Source organism: Coturnix japonica, chromosome 18, assembly GCF_054131305.1.
Source record: "Coturnix japonica strain WE chromosome 18, WE-NBRP24, whole genome shotgun sequence".
In the NCBI taxonomy this organism is placed as follows: Eukaryota; Metazoa; Chordata; class Aves; order Galliformes; family Phasianidae; genus Coturnix; species Coturnix japonica.
In genome coordinates, this window is record NC_140680.1 from 9,302,209 (window position 1) to 9,320,341 (window position 18,133).

Genomic DNA, 18,133 nt, shown 5'->3' on the forward strand with positions numbered 1-18,133 from the left:
TTTTCCTCTCAAAGCTGCAGCACCTGCTAAGGAATCACACATGGATCTGACAGCAGAAAAGAACATAAACATCTTTTAATGATGGTAAGGAAATCTCAAAGATTTTACCATATCTGATAGAAAATTCTTCTTTTAACAGTCTTCTGCAGTGACAGTAAGGCACATCAGCATTTTAAAATGGCAATTGATACAGAACAAGCAGATAGAGAAAATGTAAAGTTAGCAATACGTAGATGACACAACACCCCTAAGTGTGCTTATCAGAAAGAGTGAAGCTTCACCTCTCCACAAGCACGTTTCAGTTGCATCTAAACCACAAAATTTCATTCCTAAAGTCAAAAATTAGACATTAAAATCTTGGACCCAATCCAGCAGAATGTTTGGTTTCCCATCATCCTGTACAGTCCTGAGATAATTTGGGAGCTGGACTAAAAGCTCTCAGACTCAGAACTCAAATATTCTGGGCAGTACACTTCTTCAATGGAGATTTGATTCTGTATATTTGCACATGAGAGAAATAGCAATGTGCCTTATTTTATCTCTGCGAAATACGATAGAAAGGTACTAATTATGCTATAAACTAAATATATATATTAACTATTAGTCATTGTACCTAACCAGAGGCATCACTTTTAGCATTGCAATCATCTCAAAAGAAAAGGCAAGACTCAAAATGATTTCTACTTCAGATGAAACTTGAATGAGGCAATAAAGACCAGATAGCTTTTCCAGATGAGCAGCTGCTCCAACAAAGGCTCACAAACACAACAACCAAGTGCAAGCAGTTCTTGGGACTTAAAGCTATTTAAGGTGCAAAGGCACAGTGCCTCATCTGCACTGAAGATATTGTCCCTATTAGCTATGCCAGCATAGTAGAAGTGCAAATCCCTTCTAGTGAGGACAGTTTTATCAGTATTGCAGACTTACAATGGTATTCTAGCTCGAGATTCAGCAAAGCGCAAGCAATGCAGACACAAAGCACCCTGGATTGCAATAGTAGATGATTCCTATTCTGCATAACAGCTTCATTAGCTTAGCTAATGCTGTTAAAATAAACTTTAATCACTTCAATAATTTAATCACCTCTCTGAAGCATAAGAAAATAAAACCCAGAAGGTAACATCCTGAAAAATAACTATTAGCCCAAAGTGTTTCACCCCCAACTAATAGGGCTTCCTCTTGTTCCAGTTTCTGTGATCTAAGCTGGCAGTTTGGGTGAAGTTTCCTGTGGGTGAAGACTTCAGCGTCATGAAAATCCTCTTAGCAGCAACACCTGCTGGCAGGTATTCAAGCATAGTGGGAGCAGGAAATTCGTACAGCCTTTGGGTGAAAGATTCAAAGAGTGGGACCTGGGGAGATCTGCAGCGTTGCCCCAACAAAGTCTGGGCACGAGAAGTGCAGACCCAGCCAGGCAGGCTCACACAGCAAGATAAAGATGTATCTGGCACAGAGCTCTCACACAGGCATGAGGATGCGAGCTGCAGCTGGAACCAACTGACTCAAAGCCCCAGGATGCTTCCTGCCTGCACTTCAGGCCCATCAGCAAGTGATTCCAGTATCTCTTGGCACAAGCCAGCAAAGTAGTAGAGCAGAAGGAAATGCTGTGGTTTTTGCTTTCCCTTCCCTCCCCCTCCCCCCACCTTTGCCACTTCAAGTGAGAGATCTCCCTGTTCATCACTGCAACCTGATGGGGAAGGAGTACAGATGTCAGGAGCTTTGTGGTCTTCTCTAGGGGAGTCAAGTACAGAATTAGAATAAAAGTAAACAAAAATAAATAAGCACAAAGCCAGAAATCCCCTTTGATACTGAGGTTGGGACACTGACTCATACAGCAGCACTGGACAGGAATGAGGTCCCTGTGTTATTATTACACACCTGGAAAAAGGCACATGGCTGTGTTCAGTGCTATCACAGACCTCCTACCAGGTTGGACTGTCTGTCCTGGGAGGCACTGCCACTTGTACACAAGCCATCATACAGCCCAAGGCCTGGCTGTGGCTCTCCCAGCAGGTACGTGGGGCTGCTCCCTACAGCAGATCTGTGAGGTTTGGAGGCTGTTCTACAGTCTCTGCTCAAGAGCTTTGGTCTCACCAAAAGATTTGACACAAAAACCAATAGCAGCTCATAGGTAATATCAAAATACGCTAAGATTCTTCCATCTACAGTCAATCACACACACTGTCTTACAGCAAAATACAGAAATGTGAAAGAATGTGATGAGAAAGATTGTGTGATGAATTGAAGAACAGTGGCTGGAGCTGCAAAGACTTGCCAGGAAATCTGGATCAATAAATCACACAGAACTAAGGTTGACAATTGTAACGCTGTAGATCTACAATGTGATGGAAATTGTAGTAATAGCAGGATGACACAATTCTACACTACAACGAAAGAGAACAAGCTCCACTACAACAGCCATAGAAACAAAAGAAGAAAATCTGCTTACCTTGGGAAAGCCTCAGGTAGACAGGGATCTCTACCTTTATCTCCACTGCCAACCCTTAAATGAGGGCTGGAAAGGGATGGATCCTGGCTCCACCCCTTCAGGTCACTCAGGTGCATTGTATACACCTCAGCTCCCTTAGGTTGGCCCTGCCTTCCACCCAGTGCTCAGTCAGCGCTTCAAGCTGTGACTTAGCATTTCCACTGCAATCATGTCATCACAAATCAAAAAATAAGTACAACGTGCATCACTTTAACTCCTCCCTATTTTTGAAATGGGTTAAGAACTGGTCCTGTGTCAAAACGTTTATACAAGTGAAACATTTATTAGTGCAATTGGCACATCAGAAGCTGAAAACTACTGCCTATAGCTGCAAGAAATGTAGATGAAGTCTAACATTTAGCAGGAGACTACTAAAGATACTTCCAGAAGCCTTCAGTTTAGTTGTGAGTGTTCATTTCCATAATGCCACATTGTTACCATTAATAAATGTGCTAATGATCTGTTAATTCCTCATTTAGACAGATAATTGCTGGATTAAGATATTGGGAGCTGCCTTACAGGAGACCAACTGGTTTATGCACCCTTCCAGGTTAGCCCTGGGCTCTGAAGGCCTGTGCTACAAATGTCACTATTCTGGGCAGCCCAAATGCAGTCATTCTGGCATTCATTCCTCTTACAGATGACAAATTAAGCTGAAGGGATAAGAGAAGCAGTAGATAGCAGTGGGTACAGCATTTCCCCTCCTAAAGTCCTGATGAACGTTCCACTGTTTATTTAAGTCAGCAGAAGGCTGAAGAACCCCTTCCAGGACAGAAGAAGCCACTTTGCAAAAGAACAACTGGAGACATAAAGCTGCAAAAGGTGCATGTACGTTTATGTACAAATATATATATATATACACACACACACATCTGAAATCCCTTTATGAAACAAATATTTTAGGGCAACAGTTTTCACTCAGGGGTCCTTGATGCCTGCACATGAAGTTAGATTATTTCTAGAGGATCCACAAACATACTGAAGCCAGGCATGCCTTCTTGCTACAGTGGGCCTGAATTCACTTACAACTGTGTCTCCATTTAAAAAAAATCACTGCTCTAAAAGGAGAAATGCTGAAATCCCAGCCGTGATAAGCTGTAACCTTCAGTTAATGCCAGAGGACTCCCTATTATACTAACTCTCTGCAAACTGGCATTTATTTGCATTCCCTTCCAACCAGGGCTGTATGCATTTACACAGAGGATAAACTTGCAGCCTATAGATATTATCTTAAACAAGAACATCAGAAGTTGATTTGTTGGGTGTTTTTTTTGTTGACTGGATGCTTTTGCTGTTGCATTTTAATACTTGTTCTCAGTGTGTATTGCTTGAAATTCAATTTGGAGGCTACATCGCCAATTGTGGCTGCACAAACAGCACTGCGGCCAAGCATGATGTGCTCAAGCTAAACATAAATCACTTCAGTCTATCTTTTAGCTGTAATCTAAATTAATTGTTTGAAAATCAATTTATGGCTGTTTTATTGTGCTTTAATGCAAACAAACACCCAGGTGCTACAAATATGCATCCTGCACAGCGGTTATACTGTTCCTTGGAAGTGATGCAGTTATTCCTCCCTCCTCAGCACAGGCGGAAATGAAATTGATTTAAAAAATAAATAAATAAAGGTGTTTTATAAATACGTTTTATTTTCCTCTTCTGTTATCACTGCACATTGTCACATATAAGAAAATTCTCTCCTGGGCAGCATGGAAAGAGTAGAAGTGATGAGTGTAGACAGCAAAGACTCACCCACAGCACCTTCTACTTTGCCTCCATCCCTGCCTAGGAGGAAGTTTTCAGGACCATCAGAGCAGCTCATTCCCTCTCAGCTGCCCAAGCCTGAGGGGCAATGGGGTGAAAATGAATAGTTGGGGGTACGCGTTTAAAAATGGCATGGCTGATTTTTGTTTAGAGTAGAAAGCTGTCCTAAAGCAGGACCCTGGCTGCTGGAGAGGCTCCCTCCTGACTGGCCCCCACTTTGATAATACAAACGTGGTCCCTGTGATTACCCAAAGTGCGAAAGGAATTCTTAGCACTGAATAAAAGTTTATGCAGAAAAGAAAAAGATCAGCAGTAGCTATTTGGGATTCATCTCCTTGTATAAACATAGCCTTAAGGCTACGAAAGAAAAATATTAGTGTTTTTTGAATGCTGCAGAAGCCTTAGAATCTCTGATATTTAAAACTTGCTGTTGCCTTAGTAATTCCAGTTCAAGGATCTCAGTTATGTGATCCATTTACACTTATGGTAGCGTCCACCCCACATGTTTTTACACACTCCTATGATGTCCTGAGAAAGGTAGTAAGTTCACCTAACATACAAATGTTGCCAGGTTCTGGGACTTAATCTCCTTATATCCATTTCTCCTCTAGGAGCTCCCAGCTCCAGACCAAAGTACCGTGTGATGTTTCAGCATTCACTGAAATAAGGGAATAGTTCCTAATTGCTCAGAAAAATAAAATAATCCCAAATGGAAAATGTATTTCTATTTAGAAAATGTTTCATGATTTACATAGCATTTTCTTACTTTTTTGATTCCTGACTCATTTTTGAATGGTTAAGTATGAGCTTAATGCCATATAAAACACCATTTCCCTTTAAAAAGCTGTCAAGAAACTGCAGTTCAGACTACAAAAGCCCCTGGCAGTCAGTTAGAAAAAGTTAATCTTTCAATTATGCTTTCATAATTGTACTCTATTGCTGTAAGAACAGAGAATGTCTTCCTACCCAGTGCCTGTATTTCAACATGAACAATAGGGACCCTTCACTGTTCTGCATTACTTAAAAGCAAAGTACAAAGTTTCATTTACACTAACTTGGTGAGGAGTTTTCAGCAGAACTCTTTCCTTGGCCAACATCTCAATTTCAAAAGGCCCGTGACTGAGCATAATTAAAGAGTTTATGGCCAATAAAACCTGCATTCACACATGAAGACCATGCGGCACAGGCAGATTTGGCCAGATGCTGGATAACCTGTTAGGCCCTTTTCATTCTCATATCTGTGGTTCTGTCAGTTTGGCAAGTAAAACTGGCTTGTATTGTGTTGCAACCCTTGAATTACAGATCTTCCAAATCTAATGTTCACAATTCTGAAGCACTCCCAAATACTAGCAAAACAAACAACTGACCATAAGTATGAATCAGACTTCTAAGCAATCATGTCCGAATAAAAATAATTCCAGAGAGATTATCCAAAGAGATTCAAGCAAAAGAGCAATCTTTTCTGGAATGTATAGGACCGCACAGAAATTATATAACCCTGCTCATTTGGCTGTATTTGGCTGTTAAAACACAATGACAAAGCGTCATCCAGAGGTGACAGGTAAGCTATAAGCTATGCACTAAGACTTCTTTGTTGCACGTCTGGATTTTCCTTATCTATCTGTCCCAATACTACCAGCCAATCACAACATGATAAGAACCAGAGCGAACAGTACCTGTCAGTCATTCCTTAAATATACAAAACTGTGATGATATGAAAAAGCAATTTCTCAACTAGAGACAAGAAATGAGTTGCCTTGTAGCATTCAGCTAGATGGGATACCTAGAACACTTCTAAAGCTTGTCTCATCCAGAAGGATCTCCATGCTGATGATCAAAACAGAGGGGAACCAAGAAATGGAAAGTTGATGGCAGAAATGAGATGAATGTCCATATGAAACTCTTAGGTTCATATACAGATTATGAAAAACATAAGAGTTGCATTCATTCAGTACCACACATAAAACAATGCTTATTGTTTTCCAGGCTTTGTTCCAACTTGTTGCCTTCACGCAGCTAGTTCTTAGAAGCACAGATCCTGCTGTGCTCATGTGCACCCAGCGCAAAGTCCACGGCCTGATGCACACTGTGGAATAGAAGCTGGTCCTCCCCTTCTTTGAAGAATTCTCCCCGCATTAGGGAACTCCTCACCGAAGGATTGCACTGTGCCAGCAGCACCTGGACGTCTATCTCCTTGTAGTCCTTGCAGACCTCTTTGAGCGTGCGTATTCCTGCTGTGTCCAGAAACTGTACTGCACAACAGTCAATCACTATTGTATGAAACCCCAAAGGCTCAGACACAAGCTCCATGGAAACGCTGGTCTGGTTGTCACTAGAACATGCTTCTTTCTCTCTAAGCATTCTTTTTGCTGCCTTTTTCTTTGCTGCCTTCACCAAGGCTGGGTTGACTCCAGTTTGCTTGTAGAGTGCAGATTTGAAGCACTCTTTGTTGATGTAGTAGAGGGGTGCTTCAAAACGCAAGACCACAACTCCTGGCTTAGTTTCTAAGTTCTTGTAAGCAGACAGGGACTCATATGTCTCAGACTCTGCCACCCAGCCAAGTAATGGTGCCTCTGGTTTCTGAGTTCGAAAAATGACACAGAGCATAGAGAAGCAAACACCAATCAAAAGACCAATCTCAGTACTGATGAGTGCTGAGGATGCCATAGTAACTAACCAGATCACTGTGTCCACCCTGCTCAAATGCCACATTTTTGGCAGGTCCCTGAACTTCCGCAGGGCACCTCTGAGGTTCACAATTGTTATGACAGCAAGGACACATTTCTGAAGGGAGTAAAACAAAGGTGCAATCACAAGGAGGACTATTAGGATTAACAAACTGGTCACAATGCCAGAAACCTGCGTTCTGCAGCCTGTTGACTCTTTAATAAGAGTCTTGGCAAGTGCTGCACTTGTTGTGAAGCAATGGAAGAAAGAGGGAACGATGTTGCAGAAGCCAATGGCATACATTTCCTGGTTGGCCTTCACAGTGTAACCATGCTTCTTGGCAAACATCTCTGAGAGGGAGACAGTGATGGCAAAGCCAATGACAGCTATGGGGATAGCATCCAATGCCACGTTAGGAATCAGGTTCCAGTCGGGAGGGCTGGGTGGCAAAAAGCCAGTTGGGATGTGCCCAGCAACGCTTGAGCCATACGTTTCTTTCAGCCTCCCTAAGTGAGATGCCAGAGTAGCTGCCACAACCACAACTAATTCAATTGGAATTGGAGCCTTGAGCCTGGATTTAAAATGTTCATTAAGCTCCTTAGTTGGGATAAGAACAAGAAAACACAAGAAGCTGGTGATGACATCACAGATGTTAGTCTTGTGTATGTTTCTGAAGATGTTTATCCATGTCGTTATGAGGGAACCAACGCCACTGCTCCGTGGAATGTCCAGACCCAGGAGGTATTTGGCTTGTGATGTCAGGATGGTAAAGGAGGCACCCGTGACAAATCCGCTGAGCAATGAATCGGAGAGGTACACTGAGACAAAGCCCACTTGAAAGAAACCCATGGCCACCTGTAAGGAATCAACCACATAGAAGAGATTAGGATTTGCACTGTGTAGACATCATCACTGTGGGGATCTGGAAAAAAGAAGGTAAGAATCACAGCTTTGGAGGACAAGACATTGTCTTAGCATGAAAAAGACAGTCTCTGGTACTCAGCTACTCTTTGTGCAACACACTTAAATCCAGAGATCCAAAACATATGCTTTTGTATGTCTCATGCAATAAAATATGACGACCTGTAATAAAAATACAGCTTATGGTCCAACAGCTGCCCTTTGCACTGCACAAAGCTTGCTGCATCTGACCTGGAAAGTATATGAGCTTCAAATTCTTGTGATGCAGATTACATAAAAAAGCTTTTGAAGTGCCTTGGCATTCATCTTTATTAATGCTAGTTCAATGGATATCCTAGGTGCTCTCCCACAGGAGATCTACTCTAACTACGTGAAGATAAATACCCCTTCCTGCCCAACAAGCTTCACGTTAAATGGAGCTAAATGTCTTCTTTTCTTTTCCCCTGCAATTGGATTAGCTATCACCGTGAATGTCACCGTAGGAAGAAATGAATGTGAACTCACGAACTTAAATATCACAGTTCTGAAGTACTGTTAAAACTAAATCCATTCTGGTTAACGTGTGACAGTCTAAAAACAAAGATACCTGCTTTAATTTCAGCAAGCAGTGAAATCGAGGAAATAAGCAGAGACAGAAGAGTGAAATATTACTAAATAAAGTATTTTAATAAGGTACTAACTAAAAGTCTTATTTCAAAACTGCTTTATTTCAGTATTACAAAAAAAGAGAGCACAGAGGAGTTTCTTGCACCACAGTAACTGGCAACATCCAATCCTGCTTAGATCCATTTGCAGAAGATGTGTGCAATCCTAACAGACTGCTCATATGAACAACCACCTATAAGAATTAAAACTATTTCCACAGAACACTTGTTTGTCTGCCTCCTCTTACCTGATAAACTCCAGCTATGAAGGTCATGGTGGCTCCCACTTTTATTGCATAGCAGCTTTTATCACAGAGCAGCTCCTGTGATGTTCGGTTCACGGGTGCAGTGGTGGAGTTCACGAGCATTGCTGTATCCATGTGGTCACTAAGAGCAGCTGGCTCCAAGTCATAGCCAGCTCTCAGCACCTCACGATCCACCACTTGTCCCACCATCAGGCAAAGTGCACCAAAGATACCAACAGAGATGTGGCGAGAGGTTCCAAATATGCAATAAATAATGCCTGCAAAGAAGGACGTATAAAGGCCATAAATAGGCTCCTGACCAGCCAAGAGAGAATAGGCAATCGACTGTGGGACTAGTAAGACCCCCACAATCACACCAGACATTATGTCTCCTAGTAAGCACTCCTTTAGGTTGTATTTAGGAAGCCATTGCAGAATGGGAAAGAAACTCAAAACGCAGCCTTTAACTTTGGCTGGAGTGCAGCTGCAAGTTTTCTTCACTTGTTTAACCATCAGAGCCTTCAGGTTCCTCTTTTCCTCCTGAGGTTCCAAGAACATTCTGTGATGGACGCCACGTTTAACATCACCTCCTTCTGGCATTTCAGACACCGACTGGACATTGCTGAATTCTGCCATGGCTGTCATCTCAAGGGCTCCCTAGCAACAGAAAGAAAGACTGCTTTACTAAGCCATAAGTGAATGTGTTAGATCAAATTCTTAATGGAGATAGTTCAGCGGACATGAAAAGCAAGGGTTAATAGTCTTGGTTAAGCAGAGAAAGTAAGTTCCAATTAAACGTGGAGTCTCTCCATTACATCCTTGTTAAACAGTGGATGAGCTTTCTAAGAAAGAAGCTGATAATCCTGCAGAATAAACCTGCTGCTGGTGAAGTTGTGAAATGGAGAAGAATGCCACAGCACTGTCACCCAGACAAGTTTCCTCGACTAAACCGCTGTTTGCAGGCTGCTCCACTGCAGAAAGACAGACACAGGGTTTGTTGTGGTCCAATGGTCACTTCAATCCAGTTGCTGAAAATTAACTACAATTAGTGTATTTTCTCACACTGCACAGCTTGGTCTAAACCTCTTTTATATATACATTTAATAAAACAAGTATTCTTCATGCACCAATTACTCCTGCAAACACTGTAAAGATTTGCTATGTAATAAGCAGTCTTTATTGACTTTATATGACTTCATTTCACCCAGAGATACAATGGCAAAATGCTCTTTGTTTTTAGAAAGTGGTTTTGAAGTAAACTACATCTAACTAAAACAGCACAAACAACAGGAAGGCAAGTTAAAGGGGACAATGCAAAGTAAGCAGCGCGTTTGTGCCAGAACACGTGCACTAACACAGGCTATGTACACACAGCAAAATGAGGCAGGTATCTGTACATGGAGCAGCCATACGGCGGCTTACAACAGCTATGTCTCCAACCAACTGGGCTATCTAAAGTCAACACGCTGCCTAATGTGGGTAGATTGCCAACAGGAAATACCAGAGGCAGGGGCTGGGGTTTTAGCCTCAAAAAGATGCTTTCATTCACTACAGCACTTCTCTGGTGGGTGAGCTCCTCCTGCTCCTCACAGAGAACCAAACACAGCTCACTTCTGGTAGCTGGTTGCTGCACTGCTGCTGAAAAGCTGCTGTGCTTTAAGCAGACACTTCCCTGCCTCCAAACCCACAAATAACCCCACTGCATCAATGCCAACCCCACCTGTGGAGTCTGTGAGGCACTATGTGGATCTACGTACCAGAAAGAAGACCCAGTGCGGCAGCCAAGAACATGACTCTTTGTGGCCACAGCTCTGAGTGCAGGCCGAGGAGTGGCTCTGGAAAATTAATGTTCCAAAGGGAAAAAAAAAACAGAGAAAAAAAAACGAAGCTTAACGTACTGCTGAGTTAGGTGAGCCCGAAGTGGAAAATTCCAGTTGGAACTCAAGTCTTCTTTCTGGTGTCTATGTCCTTCTATAGGGTCTGGCCCTTGTACCTTAAAAAGCTACGTTCTGGATCCAAAGCTTACTCCACCCAGAATGGCAATACACTGACATTTTTAGGGATAACATTACAAATGTATTTATTTGTCACCATATTTGCTCTCCTTGGATAAGATATTTCTCTAGTACAATAGTCAGAAAGAGAACAAAGGTTCTGTTTTGCCTATGTGTGTTCTTAATCATTCTATCTCAGAGCCTCGTAGCCATGCAGAGTTACTGTCCTACACCTCGATACACACCACACAACAACAGAAGTCCCTTGGCTAGCAGCTGTCAGTGCAGTACCTTCAGTGCATCTTAGAATGGTTCCAGGCTTAGAACAGCTCATGAAGAATTACTTACTTTATAATGAGGACACCTACAGTGCAAGGTGCGACGGACTCGGGATGACACAGAGCTCCCAGGAGACTGCAGGCTCCCAGCACTCATCCTCACATTCCTGATATCTAATCTCACCCACCCACACGGTATTGCAAAGTCCGCTAGGGGATTATTTATAGTGCATACATGAAAAGCAAATACTGCCCAGTGAGAGTACAGTGAATTCAGCGCACTAAAGCACATGTCTGAAGCAGGCAGAACAAGCACATTCTGTATTTGCATTTGCTCAAGAGGTTTCATTCATTCCACGAGCACAGAGTAAGAAATTAATAAGCTTTCATCCACTGCTGAGCAGATCAGCACTGCAAAAGCTGGGGGGTAAATTCACCTCCAGTTTTTTGCATGGAATTACTTGGATCAGTTGGTTTTCTCAGACTTCAGGAAAGATTTCTGCAATGAGAAACCATGTGGCTCCTCTCCCCTCCCCCAGGGCTCTCAGCTCACTAAAGACTGAGAACTTCTCTTTGTCGGTCAGGAAACTCAAACATGAAACGCAGACAGTTCAGTTTAGCTCTGTGCAATGCCATAAAACTCCTGTGCAGTGGATGGTACCTGCCTTGTGCTTCCACAGCAGAAAAACATTCTATGTAAAAACCTTTTTGCCTGCTGAACTCGGAGCACAGAGGAGATCTTTGTGCTCACCTGCATAACAGCTTTCTGTCCATGGCAAGAAAAGGGCCCTTTCACTGCACAGGCCCAGACCCTACCCATGGCAGGACTGAAGGAAATGACACCATTTTCAACACCCATTTCACCCTTTTCTGCCTGAAAGTGCTGCTTTGTATTACTTTTGTAACCATGCAATCCAGTCATATACTGTACAAATGGACTTTTTGTTTCTAAAAAGAAAAACTATTGCTTCAGGTGTACCGCTATAATGAACCTGGAAAAGAAGCTGCAGAGCGTCGCTATTTTCATCAAGTCATTTGTATGCCTATAATTCACTTTTATCAGCCCCTTTTGGCCTGAGTGAGATCTTCAGGGGGTGTCTGATTGCCACAAGGAACTGAGAACACAACGCAGACTTGTAATATCCGGTACCTCTGTCCTGTTATCATGTGGCTGCCATAAACTTGAGATACTGGAGGTCCCACACTCCTGAGATCTGATGACTTCTGCAGATTATTTCTGGGTGCCGCCCTGATCTATTACTGATCCCCTGCCATTTACAGGCGAGGCACCATCTGCCCAATGCTGGCAGCACTGCAGGCAGCACGCAGCAGGCTGCACCTCCATGCATCCTCCCAGAGCACAGAAACCCAACCAGCAGGAGAAAAACGGGCTGCAAAGCTCACTCAAAGGCTGAGAGAACACACTGCAAGCTTAAACTTTAGATCTGAGCAATAAAGAATAGAAACTAAATAAGAAGTGTCAGCTGTATGACACCAACGTCAGCTTTACAGACTATTTCTCTCCATTTCACTTGCACGTTTCATCACCTCATTCTATCACCACTCAGGCTCAATGCACCCACCTGCCGGACAGGAGAACTTTCGAAAGCTGGTGTATGAACACGAGTGAAAGAGGCACCAACACTGCGAAGAGATGTGGAAGAGAAGTAGGAGAAGTAGAAATCCAAGTTCTGCAGGAACCGGTTCTATAGAATCGCAGAACCACTAAGGCTGGAAAGACCACTAAGACCATCAGTCCAACTGCCGACCAACGCTCTAAGCCTTCTCTGGACACGCAGCAGGGACTCACCGCCTCTCTGTCAGCACGGGGCCCCAAACGCAGAGCTGGAAGCACAGAGGAAGCACAGAGGAAGAGGCTGAGCGCTGCGCGAGGGGCGGGCGCTGGGCTGAGCGCTGCGGGGAGGGCAAGGCTCCGAAGCACAAAATGCAACGTACTTTTTATACTCCTGAGACCTCAGTTTTCGCTGAGAGCGCGTGTATCGTTTAGAAAGCCAGCGGGCGTTGAAGTTTCCAGGACAATTAAATAAACCCCTTTTATGTAAATCCAGTGCCACCCTCCGGATCCGAACGGCGCTTCCCCTCCGAGCAGCCCGCAGCTCACACCGTGCGTTCTCCTCTCGGCTCCTCCACTTTCCTTTTCTCTTTCCTGCCGGCTCGACACACCGCACTCGAAGACCCTCCCCTAAATGGGCTGGGGAGCGCCGAGCGCCCCGCAGTGCCGCGCTGGCAGCGAGGATCACACGGCCAAGCTCACACCCCGAGCTTCCCTTCGACCACCCCGCTCCGCCCGTCGCCCACTCACCGCATCACACGGCGGCCCGGCAGCTCCGGCCTCCCCACCCGTGGCCGCCGGAGGAGTCCCGGAACCGGCCCAGCGCGGTGGGACGGACGTGCCCCGCCTCGCAGCCCCGGCCCGAGCCCCGCACCGCCTCTTATCAGCCCTCAATGCCTCTGCAAAGTCTTGCTGGTGAGAAACAAGAAACGGGAAGCAGAGCCCGGCAGCCAACCTGCCTGCCTGTGCCTTCCCCGTTAGTGCATGGAGTGAAAAATATGCGTGTTCTCACTTAATTGGCTTCCCCCCCCCAACCCCGCTCCATGCAAAGGCACTAGCATTACTTCGTTTTTTACTTTCTAATTGGTTCAATGTGTTCTGAACTACGGACGGCCCGACAAAGCCCAGTGCGGAGTGATTCATTGTGATCCTCCCCACAAAAAGAGCAGCCCAAAAAACTACAGAAACAGCCGACCCAAAGAACTCCAGTGTGAGCAATCTGTGTTCTTGTTCACTCAGCCACTCCGAGTTTTACACTCAACGATTAATAATCCGGTGGTAACATGAGGCAAAACAACCTGAACTTTCCATGGCTGTCTTAGTTTGGGATACTGTAACAATTTGTTATGGTAATAATCACAGTATCGTTTGAGTTGGAAGGGATCCTTAAAGGCCATCTGGTCCAACCCCCTGCAATGAACAGAACACCTGCAGCTCCCTCAGTGCTCAGAGCCAGCCTGACCTGCGGATGGGGCATCTCACCGCTCTCATTGTAAGGAACTTCTTCCTTATATCCAATCTAAATCTTCCTCTTTTAAGTTAGAAACCATTTCCCCATGTCCTATCACAACAGGCCCTGCTAAGAAGTCTGTCTCCTCCTTTCCCTTAGCCCACTTTTTAGATACTGACTCTGCTTTATGGTGCCGCTGATGCTCATCGCAGTGTTTCATGTTGTTTGCTTTAGTATCCAGATCTGTCTGGGAAGCAAGTCCAGCTATGAAGAACATGGGCTCTGTGTTCTCTACTGCAAGAGCTCAGTACACGTTTTTCTTCTCCTGGACCAGGGGGTCATGGTCAGAGGAGCTGAACCTGCTTCCCTTTCCTTCCCTGTTTGCACAGAAGAGCATGCATTATCTGAAATCGAACATTGCCTAATATTTGCTTTTCATGTGGAACCTTGAGCTGCCAAGCAGCACGTCAATATATGAATGGAGAAAGCAGTGCTAAAAATCTTGTTTTTAAGAGCTGTCATTCTGTAGGAATACAGAGCACTTCAAGTACATCAGCTCCTCCCTCACCACAAGGCTTCAACTGGAAGTGACGGTAACTGGAAGATGCAAGTTTCAAGGGAAATAAAGAGCAACTTTCCTCTCCCCTTGATGTCTGCTGTCAGAATCAGCAGCAGTTCTGACTCTCCAGTCCCTATAGGGATTTGCACTGGAGTTTTCCTGGAGTTTAGTATATGGTGACAGCAATACTGTCAGAGTGAAACCTGGTGAGGACTGACTTCTATCATAAAAGCTCAAAGAGACAGCCTCTGTGAACTCTATGGAAACCTAACGCTTTCCTGTTCCTAAGGTATATTAAGTTTTATGGTTAATGCATTTCTGTGTGCAGAGAACCTTTGGCCTTGGAGAAGTCTGACTGGGTTTCTCATGCTAAGGAATTTCTTGCCTAAGAACTTGACCTGAGGCTGACACGTGCCACCTCCCCATCCTGCTTAGTCTACAAGTCAAACCTGCCGCCTCCGTTTGCCCAGATTTCGCCATCACTTTTATGACTGTGAATCTTCAGAGAGCAGTTCACTGGCCTACAAACTAACATAGTTCAATAGCCCCAGTGTGGGACAGCTGGGCGTAGTGAAAGCCACTAGAAACACACCTTCTTTCTTGTCCTTCCTTCCTTGTACAACTTGTCATCTAATGGATCTCAGGCTTGGATCTTCAGAACACTGTGGAATTTGCAGATGGAGAAGATGGGCACTACTTCATTTGCTGCACAGAGTTGTGTCTTTACCAGCTTATTGGAGCTTGTGCAAACCTACTTCCCTGTAGGAGCCACTTTGCTCCCAAATATCTCCATCAAAGATGAGACGAAGGCCAAGTAAAAATGGTGTGGATGGAGGGAAGAGAGCATAATAGACATTGGAAGTTGTAATTAATCAGACTCTTTAGGTAATCAAAATACTTAAGCCATAAGAATATAAAAAAGAAATTAGCTCTGTCCGTATCTCTGGACTGTATCTCTCTAGTTATATTCCTATTAGGAGAGATTGCTCTGTACTAGTAATGGTACAGAAGTGCTGAGCTCTCATGAATGCCATAATCCAGTACTGCCTCCTAGAATAAAAAACTAAGTAAGAGTTACAATTTTTAGTGTTTGTATGGGAAACAAGGCTTAGTTAATTACTGGGCTCCAGTGTGTTTTCTTGCATTCCTTTCATTGTCTTTCACTTCTCTTTGCTTCCTCAAGGCGAATCTGTGGGATATTAAAAATGTGACTGTTGTCAAATTCAGAGAAGTCCATCTCTGCTTATCTTACAACAAGTCAGATGTATGGGACATAGCTGCACCATCAGCTTTGTGCTGATGTGTGGAAATCAAACTCTGTATCCACAGAGCAGCTATAAAGCAGGTATGTCGAATCAGTGCAGCACACACTGCATGCAGGGGGGATATTCCTACCTTGCCTGCATACCAGAGAGCATAAAAGGCACATACGTTAAAGAGCAAACTACTCCATTTACCGATCCTATGAGTCTATAGAAAAGCTTCTGTCACCAGCAGCGAGAACCTGGCTTAGCAAGGTCAGACCTGCAGCTGCCGATTCAACAGCTCACAAAGATACATCACTTTTAACCTAACTTGCTTTCCTCAATTAATGAACTTTTCCCTACAAATCAAGTGCTATGCAAGTTCCATTCAGATAATTGTTGCCTCTGTTTTGGTTAATAAGCCCTGGTTAATAAGTTCCTCTGTTGCCTTTCACTCTGTAAGAGGAAGGGGGAGCAGTGCCCTGGCTCTCTCATCGCATCCTGTGCCTTATCTATCTAATACATATAAATACATATATATATATTAATATATACTGGGACACTGGAAGATATGTTTGTAATGCAGGTTTATACCGAGGAAACTGATATTTCACAATGGGATATGGAGGTGCTGACATTTGCTAAGCGCAGCCAAGTGAAGAGATGCAGTGAGATGGAGAGAGGGAAGCTACTCAAAATACCTTGCTGAATAACCTCTTGCTTTGTAGTGATTAACAGCAGCACAGTGAGGTGCTGTCTGCAGCAGTGCTGAGCTGCATTTGCACCTTTGCTTGGGGTGAAAGCAGTAACTAACTTGCAGTCAAAGAGCAGCCTCGGTAATAAAAGCACTGAGGGACGGGCTCATTTCTTTTGCTTCATTTCAGTGGTTGAGAGTAGCTGTCCTTTATGTCCCTCTGGCTTGGAGTGGTAGGGAACACTTGCAAAGTCACCTTGAACTACTGCTGAGCTCTCAAGATTTGACCATGCAGTTTCTGTTATTGCTGACCACAGAAGCACGCAGCAGAGCAAAGGCTGCAGATCCACAGCAGTTTTGGAGTCCATTTAAATCTGGAAAGGAGATGTTGCTGCTTCGATCATTTTTTAATCCCTGCAATTAAGTCTCTCCAGTCCAGCTCGTTTGGAATATGCAGCAGTGAGAACCATCAGGAGCTGCACTGGGGGCAGTGGTGCTTGTGTAATGTTTGCTGCCCACCTCACTGGGTGTGCAGTGCTCCCAGGCACAGCCCAGCTGTGGACACAGCCCTGTGCCTCCCCCAGCTCAAGTTCTCCACTTCCCAGATTCCAGAAGAGGCTAAAAAAAAAAACAAGGCCATGGAAATAACAGAGGGGAAGGCTCTTCATGTACAGACATAAGCACTGTTCCTACAACAGCAACTTACTGAGAAGACCAGGCGTACTTGCTGATCACCTTTCTAAAGCTCATTTGTGATGCTGAGTTTCATCACTTACATATCAGGTTTTATTTATTTATTTTTGACCCTAAGTATTCTTATTTAAATGATTCATCTTGAGCAAATTTACCAGGCAAAGTCTCTTCATTTCACTGGGAGTGTTGAGGGCACCTCATATAATTTTTAAGTGCTCAAAATGGAGGCCAGCAGCCATACAGACCAGAGAACATGAAATTGGAGTGTGAAAGCAGAGATTTCACACATGCACTTCCATCTGTACTGGGAAAGGGAGTGGAGATCAACTATTTCAGTGCACTCCCCATCAGCACACAGTCCTCACACAGCAAACCACTGATTTCAGTCATCTCTCCCATCACATCAAAAGGAGAGGACACTAACAGAGAAAGTTCTGCACCAGGATCACACCTTTTTCAGTCTATTTCTATACTGATGGATGACCACGGTATTTTGCATGGCTCTTTGAGAAGTCTGTACAAGTGTTCAGTGCGTCTTGGAGGCTGTAACACAGCTGAAAGAATGGCAATGACAGCAAAGCAGCAAGGTTCTAGGCTGCAGCAAGTGAGGATTTGCTCAAACTCAGCAGCAATGGGCACAGAAATAAAGAAGCTGCTTACCTTCAGATGGCCTCAGGCAGACAGGGATCTTCAGCAAGACACCCTCAGCTCCACTTCCAACCCTTAAATGAGAGCTGGGAAGGGGTGGATCTTGACTCCATCTCTTCAGGTCACTTGGCTGCAATGCATGTACCTGAGCTCCCCTGGGTTGGCCCTGCCTTCCACCAGGTGCTTCATCACTGCTTCAGGCCATGACTTAGCATTTCCACTACAGAGGCTGACTAAGCTGTTCATACACAGATAATTACGTCTTTGCTATAAA

The 18,133-nt window shown here is 44.2% G+C and overlaps 2 protein-coding genes across 7 annotated transcripts; one reads left to right on the forward strand and one right to left on the reverse strand.

Moving 5' to 3' along the window:
• Window positions 1-47: 47 nt before the first annotated feature.
• SLC26A2 (solute carrier family 26 member 2) lies at window positions 48-18,108 on the reverse strand. 6 transcript variants are annotated; one of them, XM_085518867.1, is made up of 5 exons: window positions 12,955-13,093; window positions 12,582-12,843; window positions 10,484-10,561; window positions 8,730-9,383; window positions 48-7,771 (listed from the first exon to the last, which is right to left on the reverse strand). In XM_085518867.1, exons 4-5 carry the CDS (start codon window positions 9,369-9,371, stop codon window positions 6,266-6,268), a joined length of 2,148 nt encoding a protein of 715 aa, XP_085374993.1. In that variant the 5' UTR covers window positions 9,372-9,383; window positions 10,484-10,561; window positions 12,582-12,843; window positions 12,955-13,093; the 3' UTR covers window positions 48-6,265. The 6 variants fall into 6 exon arrangements, with proteins under 6 accessions (XP_085374993.1, XP_015731578.2, XP_085374991.1 ...); XM_015876092.3 differs by lacking the exon at window positions 10,484-10,561; XM_085518865.1 differs by lacking the exons at window positions 10,484-10,561; window positions 12,582-12,843; window positions 12,955-13,093 and adding an exon at window positions 17,872-18,108.
• Window positions 11,029-15,142, forward strand: LOC146757930 (uncharacterized). The gene is made up of 5 exons (XM_085519412.1): window positions 11,029-11,096; window positions 11,538-11,655; window positions 12,798-12,923; window positions 12,991-13,486; window positions 14,256-15,142. The coding sequence occupies exons 1-5, from the start codon at window positions 11,029-11,031 to the stop codon at window positions 14,444-14,446; spliced, it is 999 nt and encodes a 332-aa protein (XP_085375538.1). The 3' UTR covers window positions 14,447-15,142.
• Window positions 18,109-18,133: the final 25 nt, after the last annotated feature.